The sequence below is a fragment of the Glandiceps talaboti genome, chromosome 8, assembly GCF_964340395.1.
Source record: "Glandiceps talaboti chromosome 8, keGlaTala1.1, whole genome shotgun sequence".
NCBI classification, from domain to species: domain Eukaryota; kingdom Metazoa; phylum Hemichordata; class Enteropneusta; family Spengelidae; genus Glandiceps; species Glandiceps talaboti.
In genome coordinates, this window is record NC_135556.1 from 19,330,933 (window position 1) to 19,353,192 (window position 22,260).

General features: G+C 36.6%; 2 protein-coding genes across 3 annotated transcripts; both read right to left on the bottom strand.

Annotated features, from left to right (window-relative positions):
- Positions 1-1,541: 1,541 nt before the first annotated feature.
- On the bottom strand, positions 1,542-12,017 carry LOC144439310 (major facilitator superfamily domain-containing protein 8-like). The gene is made up of 6 exons (XM_078128590.1): positions 11,984-12,017; positions 5,557-5,684; positions 4,959-5,091; positions 3,900-4,140; positions 3,521-3,634; positions 1,542-1,735 (listed from the first exon to the last, which is right to left on the bottom strand). The coding sequence occupies exons 1-6, from the start codon at positions 12,008-12,010 to the stop codon at positions 1,542-1,544; spliced, it is 837 nt and encodes a 278-aa protein (XP_077984716.1). The 5' UTR covers positions 12,011-12,017.
- LOC144438509 (major facilitator superfamily domain-containing protein 8-like) lies at positions 11,612-21,599 on the bottom strand. Of its 2 annotated transcripts, XM_078127567.1 has the most exons (11): positions 21,332-21,599; positions 20,419-20,547; positions 20,043-20,175; positions 19,344-19,584; positions 18,963-19,076; positions 16,999-17,184; positions 15,961-16,066; positions 15,215-15,349; positions 14,212-14,318; positions 12,785-12,996; positions 11,612-12,246 (listed from the first exon to the last, which is right to left on the bottom strand). In XM_078127567.1, the coding sequence occupies exons 2-11, from the start codon at positions 20,526-20,528 to the stop codon at positions 12,022-12,024; spliced, it is 1,569 nt and encodes a 522-aa protein (XP_077983693.1). In that variant the 5' UTR covers positions 20,529-20,547; positions 21,332-21,599; the 3' UTR covers positions 11,612-12,021. The 2 variants fall into 2 exon arrangements, with proteins under 2 accessions (XP_077983693.1, XP_077983694.1); XM_078127568.1 differs by lacking the exon at positions 18,963-19,076.
- Positions 21,600-22,260: the final 661 nt, after the last annotated feature.

The following is a 22,260-nucleotide window of genomic DNA, read 5'->3' on the forward strand; positions in this document are numbered from 1 at the left end:
ACAAGACAGGGATTGATTGATTGATTGATTGATTGATTGATTGATTGATTGATTGATTGATTGATTGATTGTCATTCATGGATATATTCTTTTCATTATGAAAAAGATAAACTTCTCAGTGAATATATGAATTCTCGCCTATATTCGTTTTTACCTCCCGTAAGGGTATGGGAGGTATTAAAAGGGGAATGTCTGTCTGTCTGTCTGTCTGTCTGTCTGTCTGTCTGTCTGACTGTCTATCTGTCTGTCTGTCTGTCTGTCTGTCTGTCTGTCTGTCTGTGTTTGTGTGTCTGTGTCATCATTTTCTAAAAATCGGCTGGCTCAATTGTAATTTCAATACAATTCAGTACATACATTAACCATAACAAATTGTGTATGTCCTATAAAGTTAGTTGATGTACCTTACAGTGTTAATGAGTAATTTGCATAATTAATGATTTTCGGTAATTAGGCTATATCGTAAGATTGCATACTTCATTTTCAATACAATTTAGTATATTCGTTAGACATAACAGAGTGTATATCTCCTATAAAAGTTGTTGATTTCATTTGAAGATTTAGTGAATAATTTCCATAATTAATTATTTTCGGTAATTAGGCTATATTTTAAGGCATACTTGAATTTCAATATAATTTAGTACATACGTTAACCATAACAAAGCGGATAAGTCCTATAAAATATTTGATATAGATTGCAGTCAGTTTTAATGAAAAATTTGCATAATTAATGATTTTAGGTAACTAGGTTGTATCTTAAAAATGCAAGCTTCAAATTTCGTATAATATGGTATATATATCAACCATAATAATATGCACCTGTCCTATGAAGTTTGTTCCTACTTTTACCTTTAATGGGTATTTTGAATAATGAATGATATTCAGTAATTAAGCAGTATCATGCACACTTCAAATTCCGTATAATTTGGCACATACATTAACCTAAGAAAGCACGCTTGTCCAAAAACAAAGCCTGTTACCATAGTTTTTTTTAGTTTAATGAGTTATTTGCATAATTAGTGATTCCCTTACGGGGGGGGGGGGCATTCAGTTTAAATCTGGTGTTTATTTTCCTCGCACCAGAAACCTAACACAGACGTCGGAATGAGGGGGGGGGGGGTATGAGTCGATTCAAAGACTATTATGTTTATGTTTATGATGACTACAAATAAATATCCATTGACAAAAGTATAGTCATTGAAATATTTCCTACTGTGCAGTAGTATAGTCTCGGTTACCCAGCATCTCGCCTGGGGGCTCTGCCTACGAGACCACCCAAAACGAGATCTGGGTGATGAGCCCCCAGCGGTGAGAGTCTGGGTAACCGAGACTAACTGTGCAGTACTTGTATGTTGACCATAGAGTGATGAGTTTTTTTGTCGAATCCCAAGATACACTGATAACCCTTAGTGGATGCATTCTACTATACAGGCATTATCGAAATGTTCTGCCACGTGTACTTGATTGTGTTGATGAAATTAAAGAACAATATCTGTAATCGATTAGTTGCTTTGGTTCGATATCTTGATTGATGAACTAATAGTCTAATTACCATTGTCATCACCGTCCAGTGTGTCAGGTACGCGATAAGACTTGAACACGACCAGCATTAAGACTATGGTGACGAATCCAAGTAGACCAACAAGGAAGGCAGGTATCGTGTACATGTTCAGTGTTAGTTTAATGGCATCCCATCGAATTCCTGTCTCACCCACTGGTGTAAATGCTGTCTGGATAACTAAAAGATATAATTAATCACATGTACATGTATTAGTACTTTGGTCGTATCAGCCACGTGACTTGAGCACTAGACATTTTACTATCTACTTTTCTGTCTTGAAATGTTGTTATAATTATGCATTCTTTGAACAGTCACTATTAAAGCTTCCCACTATTGTGCATTTCCCTGTAGCCATTTCACAATCATTATGAACACTTTTCCAAAACGAAACTCCACCCTATTGCGCTTTCCTTTGTAGCTTATTCACAACCATTAAACGCAAAACTCCACACTAAACCTCTGTGGCCTAATCATAATACATATCAACCCCATTAATGAAATACAATTTATAAGCCCAAATTGGTACAGCCTGGGGGGGGGGGGCATAGGAATGATCAATGTCTGTGCGTGTGTACATGTGTGCATGTGCTTGTGTCTGTTCATGGTCAGCCATATCTCTGACACTCATTGCTCAAATTTAACCAAACCAGGCACAATAGTTAATACTATTGGGTTCATATGCATGTCTTCTTGAATGTGTAATGTATCAAATGGGGGTGTCACTCCCATATTAAAAATGCGGTCATATTTGTGATAAAACTGCACATCTTGCCTCTTATCTCCATTCATACAGATGCAATGCAAGTGTCTATCCCACATCACGAAAGACAAATTTCCTAATGAGACCTTGACCCTTGCTCTTGATCGACATTTCTTAAGGTCAAATAGTTTAAATAGATCTTTTTATTGTAACTCGAGTTGAATAAAGAGACTCCCTTCAATTGTCTAGACACGTACACATATTATCAAAGTTAAGCTTTCATTTCATACATTGAACTTTAACTTTGACCTCATCATCAATGTCAAATAGCAGATTATTCATATGTTAGGAAGTTTTGGATCTGCCCCTATGTTCATGTAGGCAATCTTTTGAGCCAGACACTGAGCTTTGACCTCGACCTTCATTGTCAAGGTCAAATAGCAAATTCAATAACTTGATAGTGTTATATACCTAGACATACCATTCAAATATATTCACCAACGTTGTTAGAAGTAAGCTTTAAGTTACCTTACAGACACTGACATTTAACCTTGACCTTCATCTTCAAGGTCAAATAGCAAATTCAATAACTGTGGTAGTTTTATCGATACCATTCAAATGTGTACATCCACACTGTTAGAAGCAAGCTTAATTTCAGGGCCACATTGAAATTATGAGCACTAATATTATTATGGGTAACCTTTCTGATAAAAAATCCATGACTGTGGCATTCATATACAAGGTCTTTTAGCAATTTACTCCATGCTGTTAAATTTTGCACACACTTCTAACGACGCGAATCAAGTGAATATAATAACTTTTGGATAAACTTTCTGTTTAAGCCTGATCTTTGACATTGACTATCAATCTTTAGGTTTCAATAGTATTTTGCTATTAAAGTGAATTGAACAGTGGTTGATATTGAGACACCATTTAATTGTACACCGACATCCACATTGTAAGAGAAAGCTTAGTCTAGTCAGACTGACCTTGTCTCATATATAAATGCTGTGTACTATATGTATATGCATGTATATGTGGTCGATGTTCATTTTCTCCTATGTGTATTTTGGTCAATCAATTTAGCAATATCACTTTAAGTTATGATGTTGTTGTGGGTGATGTTATGAACTTGCCACAAGTTGCTAGTGAATTATAGAACCGCGCTTGTATTTCAAACATCAATTAATAGCACAATGGTGCTGAGGACTAGTTTCCAAGTGATTAATTACAAATTTGAATACAACGAATGTCTCATATACCTGGTCCAAGCATGATCCCGAGTGTCTGTGCTGTACTTATATTTGCCATAGCGGGCGTCCTTTCCTTCAAAGTTGTTGCCCAGGATGTATACGATCTGGCAATAGCGACGTTACCTATAGAAGAAACACGAGAAATTTCTATATAACCGATCTATTGTGTAGTGCAAACACTCCTGGCCAAACATTTGCCTCAAATAGCAATTCCAGCGAATAAAGTATGCAATCGTTTATCATTCTCGAAATATGGTGTATTGTAGTATTTAGCTGTATATGAAGAACTATAGTAACTGTAACAGTACTATTAATGAAGAGGATTTATTGTCCCCGTCTAATGTTATCCCTCCATTCTGTCCTCGGAAATGCCGACCACGTTTCTCACCTGCACGAATTCCTATGCAAAGTCGGGCCACCATCATTACTACACCATTCTTCGAAGGAAATGCCCCTGCATATCCGTACAGGATATTTGCACACACTCCAAGCGCAAGCGTAAAAATTACTGGCCACTTTGCCGTAAATTGATTACTGCACAACCCTAACAATGGCGCAGAAACAAACTGTCCGATGCCGAATGCGGCTAACAACCACCCGACATAAGATGTATCCGTTATGTCTGTGAGCTGAAATGGAAAATAAATTATGTCCTTTTTCTTCTTTCAATATGGGATAAATTTAACAAAGATGGCTATATATATATTTACTAAGACTAGTTTGTTTTAGCACCAAACACTTTTTGCAGAAAATCCTTAACGGTTTGAATAAAGATTATATATATATATATATATATACAAAATACACAAGTTATGGTACGGAGCCGTTACTCAGAGTTTCACGCTTGAATGCGATCTTCGTCCGAAGATCGCATTCAAGCGTGAAACTCTGAGTAACGGCTCCGTACCATAACTTGTGTATTTTGTGTAATACAGCTCTACTTCTCAGTATTGAGCGCTTTTCCTTCAGTTTATGACTTACCTCTTACACTGAATTAGTATATATATATATATATATATATATATATATATATATATATATATATATATATATATATATATATATATATATATATATAACTTGGTGAGTATCAATCTGCTAAGACATGTATATATATAATATATATTTACATATATATATACATATATATACATATATATATATATATATATATATATATATATATATATATATGACATATGTGTGGCTCAATGACATAAAACTACATATTTCCTAGATTTTTAGAATATCTTAAATAATAGGTACAGCCACACTATGGGATAATAATAGTAATCAATTCATTATGTTGGTGATTGCTGAAAGGACAAGTATTCGACTTTGCAGACTAGTCAGAAGACATGGCAGGCCGAGGTTGGCCCAGGTGTTTGCATAGTAATAAGGTATACAATAGACTATTGGAGATACTACACAACAAAATAATACTAACACTTTGTAGGTAGGGCCACATTGATGTGACAACTATAGAAAAATCAAGGCATCCTATAAATGCAGTCAAGTACATAAGTCGGACAGACCACCATCGGCGTCTCCTATCTTCTGCTGATTCTTCAAATGTGTCACTATTAAAAAACATAACATCACGATTGGTCTGTTTAGTCATGGAACATCGTGTTGAATACAAAATACAAATGTAAATATGCACACACTGATATACGTACACACACACACACACACACACACACACATACATACATACATACATACATACATACATACATACATACATGCATACATACATAAATACATGCAAAGGTTCATTTTGTGAGAAGTACTAATTTGCAATAAGCAAATCATAGTTAACAAATTTGAACAATTTCGTTTTCTGAAAACCTCATTATCTGCTCGCTCAAATACACATATTTAGTAATATTTGGTACATTCGTCGGGTCCAGTTTGGACACTGAAGAAGGACAAGTGTGCTGTTCGAAACATGCCTGTTTCCAAATCGAAAGTGGAAGAGAGCACTTGATTACATAAGGTCATGTTATTAATTTACAGACTGCACAAGTGTTTTTTTAACTTACGAGGTAATGTCAGGATTCTCTCCATCGTGTAAAGGAAGAAGTGCACCCATTTCGATCTCCTTGACAATTGGTACATTTTCACTATTACCAATATCTCTTGAAATTGTCATTTTTTCGCTCATTTCTCTCTGATTCGGAGTTGTTGGTGTAAGTATATGGAAAATAATTGATGTGAAACATGAAACATTGACAATAAGTTGTACAGTAGACATACAAAATGTGTGGCCGATTATAAAAAGCTCTGATCGAGGATGTGGCGTTTGTTTCCGCGTGTCTTTAAATCTAGGCTACCTGTAGACAGGAGAACGGCTATCGCTGCACTATTCCGCTATCCTACTAACTGACATTTTGAATTTTTGAATTTGCGATTATAGCCATTCTCAAGTCTACAGGTAGGCTTAAATCAGCAAGCTTAAAGAATAAGGTTGGGGTCAAAATTTACGACAGGGGGCCTGGGGAGAAATTGGGGAGGGCCATGACAAAAAAATGAGGGTTAAAATAGGCAGCCATGAAAATTCTGATGGGTCTGAAAGGAAAAAAACGGAGTGTCTCGTGACCCGGCGGCGCCTGTCAGCGGACTCGGCCGCAGTGGACGTGCTGGTGACAGGTTCGGGATTTTTACGGAATCAATTTGATGTGTATTGAAAAACATGCTCTGGTTACCTTTGAAAATGACTGCCTTCGTATCCTGGATACACAGAACTTTCAAAACACGTCTAAATTGTGAGCAAGCGTGAAACTTACATGACGGGACTAGGGTTACACTCAGACCACTGTGGTCTGAGGGTTACATAACGTTTGCCGATACGGTTCAACCTATTGTTCCTAAAGCTATTTTGCTCACGCTGTGTACCACCTAATTTTCAATATTCTGGCCAGTTTCACAGTAATGAATGTTATTGATGCAACAAAAAACTTTTATAGATTAATTACCTTTACCCGTTGCACACTGATGGATCGAGTTCTACGTAAGTCATTTACACCATACATGCGGCCATAACTTGTGACGGTGGTGTATACGTGTACGCCCGGTTGTTGGAAAAAACACGAGCTATCACACGGGCACACGTAAGGGTGGGCCATTTGATATCATGGGGGGCTTGGAAGATTTCGGGGGGAAAAAGATGCCAAATGGAGTTGCTTAAAAAAAATCCGGATATGAGTGGGTGATGGAAAAAAAAAGATGGAAAAAAAAGATGGACCACTGCTGCAAGAAAAAAAATGTTTTGGCAGGGAAATGATGCACATGTTCGAGTGTACTGTTCAACCTGCTCGTACCTCTCCAACCAGGACACTTGTCAGATCATATGACAAACATTTTCAAACACATGTCACGGACCAGTCAGTTTCGTTGGCCTGTGGTACATATATATATATTTGTTCTTGTCTCTGTTTCTTTCATAATTTTTTTAAAATATTACTTCATGTAAGGGTTCAAACATAACTATACATAAAATTATACATATGCATGTATTACCTAGCTACCACACTAGTTACAGAACGTGCCATGTAAGTGTTTGGCTGTTTCACAATCAGTGCTTCACTTATCTTGCACTTTGGTGCAAAAATGAACTTGAAGATTTTGTAATTGTAATCTTCATACTATTAGATAGTTTATAAAATAACTTAATCTAAATTGTTCTAGTCTCTTCAGTATGAATTTGTCAGAAGGGATGAATATACTTCCTATTTCGGACACTACATGTATCGACACTACAAATCAAATTCAAGTTTCTATTGTACACTAGGTATGACCTCCCTCACCCTAGAGGCCACTCATTCGTTAAAACCAACAATAAGATTCACCAAAATTGGTTTAAAAAATTCAAAAGCTTCTAGGGGAGACCCCCATAAGAGGTAGACATGTCCCAGTCTCAAATCAAAGTTCTCCCCTCCACCTCTTACTGTCAAGATGCTATGAAACTTTATTTCAAAAATGTTTCAACCATATGTAGTTGTTTTTACATGTTAGAGTTGTCTTGTAAAGATTGGAAATTATTCTCTGAAAGTGTCTGAATAGCCTAAAAAATTGGCTTTAGGAGTAAAAATCCTCCAGGGCTTCTAGAAGGACACCCCCTAGACCCCCCCCACACACACTCACAATGAGGTGGACATATCCCAGTCTCAAAAGCTCTTCCCTCTACAGCTTACTGTCAAGATGCTATGAAACTTTATTCATGGGGGTCAGTGACTTTTTGTTGGCTCAATGGAAAAAACACTGACCACCCCTATCACCCCAGGCTGGAGAAACTGACCGGTCTGTCTGAATGTTGAGCTCACCAATCAAGTTTCCCATTTGCATTTTCAGTGTGTCATCATACCATGGCATAAAAACTGTCAATGATGTTTATTTAATTGAAAATCAAACATGTATTGAAATATGTAGTTTTCTAAATACAATCTGTGTGTGAAAGAACAGCATCTTTTTACTCTCTGTATTACCCTGTGCTAAAACCAAACAGAAAATTAGAAAATTGTGGCAAAATAAGTAGGTGTTCAACATTGATGTAAAAAAAACAATTCGGATATCTCATAGAAGGAAAGAAAAAAAAAGTTGCTAGCTTAGGCGGAGAAAAAAATAATTCACAGGCAAGCAGGTGGGAAAAATAATGACCCTCCACCAATCTTCCAAGCTCCCCCCCCCCAAAGGATATCAAATGGTCCACCCCTAAGTTAACAATTTTGAGAACCGGTATAATGTTTGAGCAATCAAAGGGGTATCCAGTCAAAACGTCCCCGGGTCAAAACGTCCCCGGTTTCCATAAGTCAAAACGTCCCCGGGTCAAAACGTCCCCAGGTCAAAACGTCCCCGTCTTTCCATTTTCCTCGACCCAAACTATTTGTGTGTGACTCTGTGAGTGTGTGTGTGTGTGTTACATTATATCCTTATTTCTTACTATTTCTTACATCACAATACAGTAATGTGACTGCGTACCCACCTCAGGTGGAATCCCGACGTTACGTAGATGTATGGAGTTCATTCGGGATTCCAGACTAAGCAGAGGGACTCTTCGTATTTTCTATTTCATTAAAAAAAATGGAGTGTCTATTGACACGCGCGCGTCAATAGCAAATATATACATATATTTGCTATTGACACGCAAGACTTTTACAATCTAAATTACTTGGCAATGAATGGATATGTATAAATATTCATGTCTACGTGGGTGAACGCCCTCCAATTTTTATGAAAATGAGCATGTAAATCACGAACAGAAAATGGTTCGGAATATGGGCATCGATACTTGACCGTGTTTTAGGGAAGGAACGGAAACTGTTACACAGTCAAGTCTCTTGGTTAAATTTTGGTCATACCCGAGGACGTTTTGACCCGGGGACGTTTTTGACCCGGGGACGTTCTGACCCGGGGACGTTTTGACCCGGGGACGTTTTGGTCATACCCGGGGACGTTTTGACCCGGGGACGTTTTGACCCGGGGACGTTATGACTGGTAAGCATCAAAGGTATTGAAATATGTATATAATACAATATATGTATTGAAATATCGTGTATTTGACGCCGAAACACGTCGTAAGGGATTACATAACGTTCGCCGATACGTTTCAACCTATTGTTCCTAAAGCTATTTTGCTCAGGCTGACCTTTTACAATTACTCCAAGCGCTGGCAGTATAGTGTACCACCTTATTTCAATAGTCTGGCCAGTTTCACACAGCAATGAATGTTATTGATGCAACAGAAAACTTTAGGTTTTCTATAGATTAATTACCTTTACCCGTTGCACACTGATGGATCGTGTTCTACGTAGGTCATATACATCATACATGCGGCCATAACGTGTGACGGTGTACACCAATCTGATTAAAATCCGATGTAGATGTCGGCTAATCGTTCATTGCTATTTTACCTTCGTTATTTTGCCTGAATTGACCTTCTTGGTACATGTTTACATTTTTTAGGCGATCAGGCTAAAAACGTAAACATGTACCAAGAAGGTCAATTCAAGCTAAATAACGATGGTAAGATAGCAATGCACGATTAGCCGACATCTACATCGGATTTTAATCAGATTGGGTGTACACGTGTGTACGCCTATAGCTAGTTGTCGGGAAAAGTACGCGCTATCACACGTAAGTTAACAGTTTTGAGAACTGGTATAATGTTTGAGCAATCAATTTCAAAGGTAATAAGAACGTGTATTTGACGCCGAAACACGTCGTAAGGGACGTCAAAAGCCTGGGTCACGCCTGTCACCAGCACGACGTGCTGGTGACTAGCGCCGGGTTCCAGCACGACGTTCTGCTGGTATTCGGCGCCTGTCAGCAGACTCGGCCATAATTTATTTCGCTAATTTCAACTACACGTTTTTACAGGATAAGACGTATCGTTTTTGGAGTCTCGGGATAAGAATCACGGCACACGATAGCGATAACATTTTAACGAATAGAAAATGAAAAAATAGATAGACTTTATTGACACTGATGTATTTACAAACCTTTTTATACATCACCAACTATGACAATTTAATTCACATACATACAGCATAAAATGACAGATCCCTGCATACCAAAACAGCGCAACATTGCAAAAATTCAAAATACCACCAGTAATGACATGATAACACAATACATGTATTGATATCGGTATGCCAAATGAAATACATCCTTCAAAAACCATCATATTGTGGAAGATATTACAGATGGGCATCCATCATGTATAAATTATAATATATAATTAGTATGAATTGGTTTAAAGTAACCTCAATGTGGTAACTAAGGCGTACAGATTGGCAAGTCATAAAATCATTTTGAATTACAACAATACCATGTAGCAACTGTAGTACCGTAGCCTGCGGGGGGGGGGGGGGCAGCTGCCCCCCCCCCCCTGAGATTTAGGTAAAAAGAAAGAAAGCAAAGCTACTTTTTGAATACATAGCGATGTTATTAAAATCGTTGTTTACGTGACGATTCCTAGCATGCGCGATTTAAATTGATGGTTCACTAAAGTGACTGTACACTGACTCCTCGCTAATATGTATCTTATATCTCTATTGTACGCTGGCTTAACTGTCCAGTTAAACATTGTAACTTTTTGCAGCAAATTAAAAATTCTTTGTGCGGGAAAGTACAAAAGAAGTGCGCATGCATTGTGCATTTTCCGCGAGTAATAGTAGTCTTGAAAGTCTCCTTCATTTGAAGATAGCAAGTCGCAATTATAATGTCAGCGAGTGAAACTCAAAAAAAAAGACGGAAAAAGTCTTTCAACGTGAGGTCGCCTGCTATGCTGCATGCAGTGACTCCGAAGATGCGGTCGATCTCATTTACATCTTGTTCCTTATATTAAAACATTTCATACTGATAAAACGGCAGATCCCTTTTTGGAATATTTGGTGGCCCTGAAAAACTTTTAAACTGAGTACGCAGTTTAAGATTTACTCTTTGAAGATCCACTTTCAATAATTGTGTTCGACGTTGTCTTTGGTGAAAATGTTGTTTGATATAATTATCTCATTGCACACTGACACTACCGTTATTCCGCAGTTCGTTTTGAAGCGACAATTTGCTATGGAAAGAATGGCCTTGAATTTGTAAACAGAGCTGTACCTTCGACATCAAAATCCATCCAAACTTCAGTTTCCATTATAATGATAATGACAAGGAGAATTCACTGAGTTCACCATGGTGTCCGACATAAACGAGGCCATAACAGTTTTGGGAGTTGGGTAAAGAAAATGATTATTTTGTTGTGTTACTTATTTGAGAAAGCACCATCCACTTTTTTTACTTTGAATGTGACATCTTTTCGGCAACTACTTTGAAAGATACAACATTAGGCCAGAAAAAAATGAAAAAGCTATTCAACCTACCCATATATTTTTTTCTGGTGATGGGCAATATATCCTCATGCGGGCTTCGCATTTTTTCAAAATTAAGGATATTTCTTTATATTTTCTGAATAGTACATGTAACAATATACATTTGAGTCTATTCCTAATTATATAATATCTTTCTTATACAGTGGTTTACTTGGCTCTGCTGATGCATACAAGCATGATTTGAGATTAAATTAAGCTGTTGCATATCCAATGTGCACTAAAAAGAATTGAACAAAGTTTACGACCATTGGAGCGGGCCGAGCAGTCATTGGGCCATCAAACGTCTGAAAGTCTTGAAATGTTTTGCTCTTTATTCGGGATTTTTTGGAACCAAATTAAACTTCAGGAGAAGTCATTTACCAAATGCACATCCGCAAAATATCTTTCAGCTTTGCCACAATAAAATACACTTTCAGATAATATGTAATGCATAGCATAATTGTTTCAATTCTGGTAATTTACCATATTCAAGCATTGTAAGACTTTAAATTATGTCTATGGTTTGATATTATTTTATGCCTCTAAATGGCCTCCTACCGCATGAATAAATAGCAAATATTATCATTATAAACATCAATATTAAAGTACTGACGTCATGCAGATTTATTGATATCACCATAGTTACGGCTCTCACGATTTCTGTCTTGAAAGTTCCAACCTATGTCTCTGACGGTCTACCAATGGAATAAGTCTACTATAGGTGACAGCTATAAGGATAAGTGTTACAATTAAGGCACTTGCTACACCACAAAATGTCCACGTTGGTCCAAAGTTAGCGTAGAATTGACCAGCAAAGATGGGTCCAAATATTCTTGCTAGGCTACCCGCTGCTGTTATAAAACCCATGTAAAGACCCTGCATTGATCAAATAAAGAATACTCCAATGTAAAATGAGTAAAACAAACTTGAAAAAACGAAGTTTGTACCACGTTAACCCCGGCTGCTGCGGTTAAACATGGATCAGGGCAAGGCAACACAAGTTCACTATTTTTTCTATGTTTGTGGATTATATGTTTACCATTGCACAATGCATAATGTTTTTGTGTTCTGTTTCGTGTATTTTGTCTGTATGAACTGTCATTTAATTTCTTCTAGTGGGATGAATAAATATTTCTGATTCTCATATTGATATTCTAATACTGTCCTGTCCACATTGTTCAATTTTCTTGACTATTTATAGCTGAAAAGAGGAAATGAGTTAGGGAGACCCAATATCTCATAACATAAATAATAGAATTGTGACTTGTGAATTAATATTTTGTCTCACTACAGGGCGTCGTTTGAAGACACCAGTTTACATTATCATACCTGTGCTAGCAATGCATACAATGGAACACATGGTTTAATTAGTAAATTTGAAAGGGAATGGATTGGTGAATTGGATATAAATTACCTGTGGTTTTGGTCCTAAGATTTTCGAAAAGATGGTGAAATTCATGACTGTAGAAACGGGATAACCTGCAGACATAAATGTCACTGCCACAAGGTACTGTGATAGATAGATTTTATGTGTCGAAGTACACCAGTCGAAGTAACAACCACATCCATCTAGATCTGCTCCACAGTCGGTCGTATTGAGGTCTAAGTTTGTAGTATTGACATGATCTGCGATAAACATTGAATCAAATGGATAAATATACAGACTGACTAACAGGGTATAGGCAGGCAGACGGGTGGACGGACAGACAGAACGACAGACAGACAGACAGACAGACAGACAGACAGACAGACAGACAGACAGACAGACAGATAGATAGACAAGCAGGCAGAGACAATAGTAACCCTTGCCTCTGTAACTTTTTGTGCTAGTGTCTGTCTTTTTGTTTGGTTTTCTATGTACGTAATCTTACAACAGGTTCCATTGGGAAAACAGTGTTTGGACACAGAAATGGGGTCTTTATATGAAAGATTCATAAATAAATAAATAAATAAAATATAAAGAGACGGACATACTTATTAACTGACAGACACACAGGCAGAGGCAATAGTAGCCCAATGCAGGTAAGGACCAAAGTATATCAATTTTGTACTTTCTTTCGTTTCGACAAAACAATACTACATGTAGTTATTTATTGCTTCCCCTTTTCTTGTCAACCTGTGTTAACTTTCAATGTAGCCGTATAATGCTATTCACCCTTCAAGCATTTAGACACAGACAGCTTACTTGTCTATGATTTATAGAAGTAAACATTCAAAGTATTAGTTGTATTGTTAGAACCAGATTACTCCCTTTTTATTTTAGACACATTACGTAATTTCTCCCTTCCCCTTTCTTGTCAAATGGTGCTAACTTGTAATTAATATTCCCATTTACACGTAATGCGTTTAGAGATTATATGTTCAGTATTAACGCCATCACGGAAATGACGTTTAAATCGTAAATATACGAAAACAAGTAACAAACGTAATTCGACTAGTAAGGCCTAAACAATTATATGATTCCGGTTACCCGACCCCACCTAGTTTTCACTGCCGACACTAAACGTTTTTTTACGTATTCGAGAAAACAAAATCGCTGAAATTGTGAAGTATCGCAAGAAATAGTGGATGCGGAAACTGACATCAACTTAAAAAGACAATATAGAACAGTACTATTCTTCCATTTTGCAATGACTGTACATCTGATGAGAAGAAACCAATAACACAGAGACCATATGGAAAACAACGGAAAGCATAACTACCTGAACTAGACACTCACAAAAGAAAAAAAATCAACAACAAAAATCTACCTACCCATCTAATTCTAAAATGGAGTGTAATCGGAACCACATACTTTCTTTAAGGCTAAAATTTCACAAAGATATAGTTTTAAAAACTTACACTCAGGTCTAGGTGGATAATCCGATGTCCAGGGCATTGGTATTTGAAATATAAATCCTGATAACAGCAAACTAACTCCTAACAGCAATACATTACGTTCATCATACCTGTACATTGTCATACAAAATAATTTACATTATATAGAATATTGTAGTCGTTGTCAAAACACAGATGGGTGTTTCTTAGAAGAGGTCAAGGCTAGTGAATGTAATGTAACAGTTTTGTATGGTATAATGAAAATCAGTAGCTACCATTTCTCCTACATGGTGAAGTACTCGAAGAAAAGTATATGAAATGAAGATTATTTCTGAACCTATTGATTTGAATATTGAAGGTTGTCAAATAATTAAGTATTCATCGAATATTGTTTTATAGAAGCGAACACTTTAACTGAGAAAGCATTGTGGCTACACTCTTGCACAAAATACATCCCCATTACTGTATTTAGAATCATTTGACATCAACATGGCATTATACAAATGGTTGAGTATGCATAAAAGGACCTGGTAACCAAGGCGTAGCATATTTCGATATTTCTGGTTCTCCAAATACTTATGCTACTAGTGTCTTACTATATAATGGCTGAATACATAGTGAAAGCTCTACCGAGTTGTAGACAAGATTGGACATGATTTAGCAGTTTGAATGATATAAAGATGTTTTAATGTGAAATAAAAGTAACGGTCACCATATTCACAAAGTTACAAAATATATATGCAAAATGTTTGAAGACTGTTTCAAACCGTGAAGAAATGACAAACTGTATAGTTTATGGATAATAATTTTGACAAATCAGTCTTTAAGCACATTCTATTTTACTGCCAACGTATGTGTTTTGGCTCTAAACTTTGTTTAGCTTAAATAAATATACAGTATAAAATAAATACACAGTATAAATATACACAAATCATTCTTAAACGTCTTGGCGATTGGCAGCCTCGGAAAAAACAAAAAACAAAAAAAACAAAAAACTTTTTTGTATAAAACTTTTGCATTAAATTACCTTTTTGAAAGAAATTTTGTAATAAAAAACATGACAACTGCAAGAATAGCCCCAACACCCAAGATGATACCACTATACAATACAGCCTCTTCACGTGTCCATGCGTACATCGCCATTGTAAGAGGCACAGCGATTCTGTACAAATTTTAAAGATAAAGTTTGGGTTTACAAATTAGTTGCAAAAAATATGCTAGAAAATGTAGTGAATCCTACAAGCTGACCCAGGCGCTCGACATCATTTTTGACAGAATATGTTTGCAGACATACGTACATACATGTAAATGCTCAGTTTTCATTAGGTTGCAGTGTATCATTCATAAAATAAAGATTTTGATATTTTTCAGAGATAAAAAGGTAACCGATTTACTGGTTTCATAGCACTTACGTGAATATTACGTCATGGTTATGATTCGCGGTATTTTTGCAAACCAGAGCTGATATTTTTTCCACGATACTGCGAAATACCGTCTTGGACGGTGCTATAATATCAACACAATGTAGTTATCTTCAGTCGCTTACCATTACATCGATACATTGAAGTCAATCACAACTAAATTCATAAATTAATTGAGTAATTAATTAACAAATATAAACACAATTCTTGTGTTAAGTGTTATGTTCTCAACGAATGTTCCAATGTATGTCATGCATAATAACCTTAACTTTAATGACATTGCCAAACATATCTAATCAGGTGTAAATGCACTGACATAAGACATAATACATAGCAATTTGATATGACGTACGCTTCGTTGTTTGACATCGCAAAGACGAATGCAAAGTAGGCGAAAATGGAGACGAGGGCTGCCAATTTGTCAATCTCTCCTTCAACTCCATCAATGTTTTGGTTATCTGGTTTGAATTGAAAACAAGTACAAACATTATTCATAATACAAGATATAACGGGAAAGCTAAGAGTTGTGGACTTTGACTTATCAACTGTTTTGCCAACAAGAAAGTGACAGATTGATTGATTGATTGATTGATTGATTGATTGATTGATTGATTGATTGATTGATTGATTGATTGATTGATTGATTGATTGATTGATTGATTGATTGATTGATTGATTGATTGATTGATTGATGGATGGATGGATTGATCGTGACTGACTGACTGACTGACTGATTGATTGATGAATTAGTTGATCGTGATTGATTTATTGATTAATTGATTGATTGATTGATTGATTGATTGATTGATTGGTTGGTTGATTGACTGATTGATTGATGGATGGATTGATTGACGGATGGATGGGCTGATTGATTGTCATTCATGGATATATTTTCTTCATTATAAAAAAGATAAACTTCTCAGTGAATATATATATAGATGAAGTCTCGCCTATATTTGTTTTGTTTGTTTTCCCAGCACCAGGAACCTAACACAGACTTCGAAATGAGGGGGGGGGGGGGGTATGAGTTTTCGATTCAAAAACTATTATAATTATGATGAATATCCATTGACAAAAGTATATTATCATTGAAATATTTTCCTACTGTGCAGTAGTCTTGGTTATCCAGTATCTCGCCTGGGGCTCTGCCTACGAGACCACCCCAAACGAGATCTGGTTGGTCTCGTAGAAGAGCCCCCAGCGGTGAGAGTCTGGGTAACCGAGAATAACTGTGCAGTACTTTGATGTTGACCAAAGATTGATGAGTTTTTTGTCGAATCCCAATCTGCCACGTGTACTTGATTGTGTTGATGAAATTAAAGAACAATATCTGTAATCGATTAGTTGCTTCGGTTCGATATCTTGATTGATGAACTAATAGTCTAATTACCATTGTCATCACCATCCAATGTGTCAGGTACGCGATAAGACTTGAACACGACCAGCATTAAGACTATGGTGACGACTCCAAGTAGACCAACAAGGAAGGCAGGTATCGTGTACATGTTCAATGTTAGTTTAATGGCATCCCATCGAATTCCTGTCTCACCCACTGGTGTAAATGCTGTCTGGATAACTAAAAGATATAATTAATCACATGTACATGTATTAGTACTTTGGTCGTATCAGCCACGTGACTTGAGCACTAGACATTTTACTATCTACTTTTCTGTCTTGAAATGTTGTTATAATTATGCATTCTTTGAACAGTCATTATTAAAACTTCCCACTATTGAGCATTTCCCTGTAGCCATTTCACAATCATTATGAACACTTTTCCAAAATTAAACTACACCCTATTGTGCATTCCTTTGTAGCTCATTCACAACCATTAAACTCAAAACCACACTATTCCTCTGTGGCCTAACTATAATACTTATCAACCCCATTAATGAAATACAATTTATAAGCCCAAATTGGTACAGCCTGGAGGGGGCCATAGGAATGATCCATGTCAGTGCGTGCGTGCATGTGTACATGTGCTTGTGTCTGTTCAGGGTCAGCCATATCTCTGACACCCATTGCTCAAATTTAACCAAACCAGGCACAATAGTTAATACTATTGGGTTCATATGCATGTCACTTAACAGCAACCTTGACATTTATGTCAAAAATGCGGCCATATTTGTGATAAAACTGCACATCTTGCCTCTTATCTCCATTCATACAGATGCAGTTCAAGTGTCTATTCCACATCACCAAAGACAAATTTCCTAATGAGACTTCGATCCTTGCTCTTGATCTACATTTCTTAAGGTCAAATAGTTTAAGTATGTCTTTTTATTTTAACTCAAGTTGAATACAGAGACTTCCTTCAATTGTCTAGACACGTACACATATTATCAAAGTTAAGCTTTCATTTCATACATTGAATTTTAACTTTGACCTCATCATCAAGTCATATAGCAGATTATTCATACGTTAGGGAGTTTTGGATCTGCCCCTATGTTCATGTCGGCAACCTTTTGAGCCAGACATTGAGCTTTGACCTTGACCTTCATTGTCAAGGTCAAATAGCAAATTCAATAACTTTATAGTGTTATATACCTAGACATACCTGCTTTAAATATGTTCACCAACATTGTTAGAAGTAAGCTTTAGGTTACATTACAGACACTGACATTTAACCTTGACCTTCATCTTCAAGGTCAAATAGCAAATTCAATAACTGTGGTAGTTTTATCGATACCATTCAAATGTGTACATCCACACTGTTAGAAGCAAGCTTACTATTGAGGGCCACATTGAAATTATCAGCACTAATATTATTATGGGTAACCTTTCTGATAAAATACCAATCCATGACCGTGGCATTCATATACAAGGTCTTTTAGCAATTTACTCCATGCTGTTAAATTTTACACACACTTCTATCGACGCAAATCAAGTGTATATGATAACTTTTAGATAAAAAACTTTCTGTTTAAGCCTGATCTTTGACATTGACTATCAATCTTTAGATTTCAATAGTACTTTGCTATTAAAATGAACTGAATGTGGTTTATATTGAGACACCATTTAATTGTATACCGACATCCACATTGTAAGAGAAAGCTTAGTCTAGTCAGACTGACCTTGTCTCATATATAAATGATGTGTACTATATGTATATGCATGTATATGTGGTCGATGTTCATTTTCTCCTATGCTATGTGTATTTTGATCAATCAATTTAGCAACATCACTTTACGTTATGATGTTGTTGTGGGTGATGTTATGAACTTGCCACAATTTGCTAGTGAATTATGGACCCGCACTTGTATTTCAAACATCAATTAATAGCACAATGGTGCTGAGGACTCGTTTCTAAATCATTAATTACAAATTTCGGAATACAACGTATGTCTCATATACCTGGTCCAAGCATGATCCCGAGTGTCTGTGCTGTACTTATATTTGCCATAGCGGGCGTCCTTTCCTTCAAAGTTGTTGCCCAGGATGTATACGATCTGGCAATAGCGACGTTACCTATAGAAGAAACACGAGAAATTTCTATATAACCGATTTATTGTGTAGTGCAAACACTCCTGGACAAATATTTGCCTCCAAATAACACTTCCAGCGAATAAAATATACAATCGTTTACCATTCTCGAAATATAGTGTATTGTAGTATTTAGCTGTATAGCAAGAACTATAGTAACTGTAACAGTACTATTAATAAAGGGGATATATTGTCCCCCGTCTAATGTTATCCCTTCATTCTGTCCTCGGAAATGCCGACCACGTTTCTCACCTGCACGAATTCCTATGCAAAGTCGGGCCACCATCATTACTACACCATTCTTCGAAGGAAATGCCCCTGCATATCCATACAGGATATTTGCACACACTCCAAGCGCAAGCGTAAAAATTACTGGCCACTTTGCCGTAAATTGATTACTGCACAACCCTAATAATGGCGCAGAAACAAGTTGCCCGAGGCCATAGACGGCTATCAACCACCCGAGATAAGATGTATCCGTTATGTCTGTGAGCTGAAATGGAATTAAAAATAAATTATCTTCTTCTTCTTTCAATATGGTATGAATGGAACAAAGATGCCTATATATTACGCTCTGCCACTGCGGTATAGAGCACTGTCTTAGCAGATTGATACTCACCGAGTTATATATATATATATATATATATATATATATATATATATATATATATATATATATATATATATATGAAAGACATGTGGCTCAATGACGTAAAAGTATATATTTCCTAGATTTTTAGAACATCTTAAATAATAGGTACAGCCACACTATGGGTAATAATAGTAATCAATTCATTATGTTGGTTATTGCTGAAATGACAAGTACTCGACTTTGCAGACTAGTCAGAAGACATGGCAGGCCGAGGTTGGCCCAGTTGTACATAGGTGTTTGCATAGTAATATGGTATACAATAGATTATTGGAGATACTAAAGAACAAAGTCACACTAACACTTTGCAGGTAGGGCCACATTGATGTGATAACTATAGAAAAATCAAGGCATCCTATAAATGCAGTCAAGTACATAAGTCGGATAGACCACCATCGACGTCTCCTATCTTCTGCTGATTCTTCAAATGTGTCACTATTAAAAAACATAACATCACGATTGGTCTGTTGAGTCATGGAACATCGTGTTGAATACAAAATACAAATGTAAATATGCACACACTCATACACATACACGTACACGTACACACACACACACACACACACACACACACACACGCGCGCGCGCGCGCGCGCACGTTCGTATGTTCATACATGAATGATTACATAAGGTCATATTATTAATTTGCAGACTGAACAAGTGTTTTTTTTAACTTACGAGTTAATGACAGGATTCTCTCCATCGTGTAAAGGAAGAAGTACATCCATTTCGATCTCCTTGACAATTGGTTCATTTTCACTATTACCAATATCTCTTGAAATTGTCATTTTTTTCGCTCATTTCTCTCTGATTCAGAGTTGTTGGTGTAAGTATATGGAAAATAATTGATGTGAAACATGAAACATTGACAATAAGTTGTACAGTGAATAGACTTTGAAATTGACAATTAAATATACAACATGACATTCATTATATTTACATCGTGGCATTTAGCTACAGGGAATTGATAAAACCAATTTTTAAAAAAAATGACTGTATCTCCGCTTGGTCTGGCCTGCGTTTTTTACCGACCATTGTACCATGGGTTCAGAAGTGGATCACCTCAAGAACAGTCAATCATAGATTATCACTTGTCGTACAGCTTATCACGAATCATAATATCACGAGGTCAGGTTGTCATACACAACGATCTAACATATTGTCGATAACAATCTGAACTATCTAACCTCTATAAACATCTCGCTGTCTGCTAAATATTACATTGAAAATATGGCCAGGGTTTCAATCTAATGTTCTCACATTGATTAGTCTTATCAGTGGGTCCCATAAGAATTACACTTTTTTTTCAATACTAGACAGCTTTCATTGCATGGAATGTAGACTCTACTGCCATTAATATAATTTTGTGGATTTGATGACTGTGTACACCAAAGGTTATACAGCCTGTACTATTAAGATATTTGCATGAGAGAAGATATGTGTTCTTATAATTAGTGGAAAGGTGGTATTGAGGTTAAAAATGGATCGTCCCATGTAATGAAATATGACGTGACATCAAGACAGAGGTATTTGATCCTTTACGATTTATGAATTATTTCTTATGAAAAGACTAACGAGTTTATATACATACCAACTGTTCCACTGTTGCCTACTTAGACTGATTTATGTGGCCAACGCAAGATGGTTCCTACGCTCGAAGTGAAAGCGAGTTTTACTCTAGAGTCAGACACCACAATTTCTATAGGACGAGCCAGGGTTCAAGGACCTTAACATTTGGTTACTTAAAATGAACGTCGACGTCAAAGGGGATTAGGACCGTACCATGCGACAGTCAAAACCGGGTGATCAGCTGACTAAGATAAACTCAAAAATCAGGAACTGTTATTGTTGCTGCATGATCATATCAGCATCGTTATTTTGTGGGTCAACTTTCGGGTCGGCAGGTCAAAGGGCTAGTCGTTGTGAGGACAATTTGCTGGTCGGTAGAAAACGAGCTGTGATTATTTATAATTACCTTTTGGTGTCTTTGTTATGAAGTATAAATTGTGCACAGATTTTCAAGTTGCTCATTTACTTACTTGAGACCCGTAGACATACAAAATGTGTAGCCGATTAAAAAAAGCTCTGATCGAGGATGCGGCGTTTGTTTCCGCGTGTCTTTAAATCTAGCCTACCTGTAGACAGGTGAACGGCTATCGCTGCACTATTCCGCTATCCTATTAACTGACATTTTGAATTTTTGAATTTGCGATAGCCATTCTCAAGTCTACAGGTAGGCTAATTTGAATCAGCAAGCTTAAAGAATAAGGTTGGGGTCAGAATTTACGGCAGGGGGGCTGGGGAGAAATTGGGGAGGGGGCATGAAAAAAAATGATGGTTAAAAGAGGCAGCCATGAAAATTCTGATGGGTCTGAAAGGCAAATATTTTGCTCATGATTTGAACCAAATTAAACCTTAGGAGTGGTCGTTTACAGAGTAAATATAATAGATAATTTCTCGCGGCCTCGCCGCTAAATCCTATATTCATTGATGAGTTGAGTGACAGCCATGCGAATGTAC

Coding starts and splice junctions, on each gene's coding strand:
- LOC144438509 (XM_078127567.1), bottom strand. CDS start 20,528: ATGACAATTTCAAGAGATATTGGTAATAGTGAAAATGAACCAATTGTC. Junction 17,185..18,962: donor CGGGATCATGCTTGGACCAG/GTATATGAGACA, acceptor TATATCTTTTAG/TTATCCAGACAGCATTTACA. Junction 12,997..14,211: donor TTATCCACCTAGACCTGAGT/GTAAGTTTTTAA, acceptor TGTTTATCGCAG/ATCATGTCAATACTACAAAC.
- LOC144439310 (XM_078128590.1), bottom strand. CDS start 12,010: ATGGTGATATCAATAAATCTGCATGAC. Junction 4,141..4,958: donor TGTGGCCCTACCTACAAAGT/GTTAGTATTATT, acceptor TTTCCATTTCAG/CTCACAGACATAACGGATAC. Junction 1,736..3,520: donor CGGGATCATGCTTGGACCAG/GTATATGAGACA, acceptor TATATCTTTTAG/TTATCCAGACAGCATTTACA.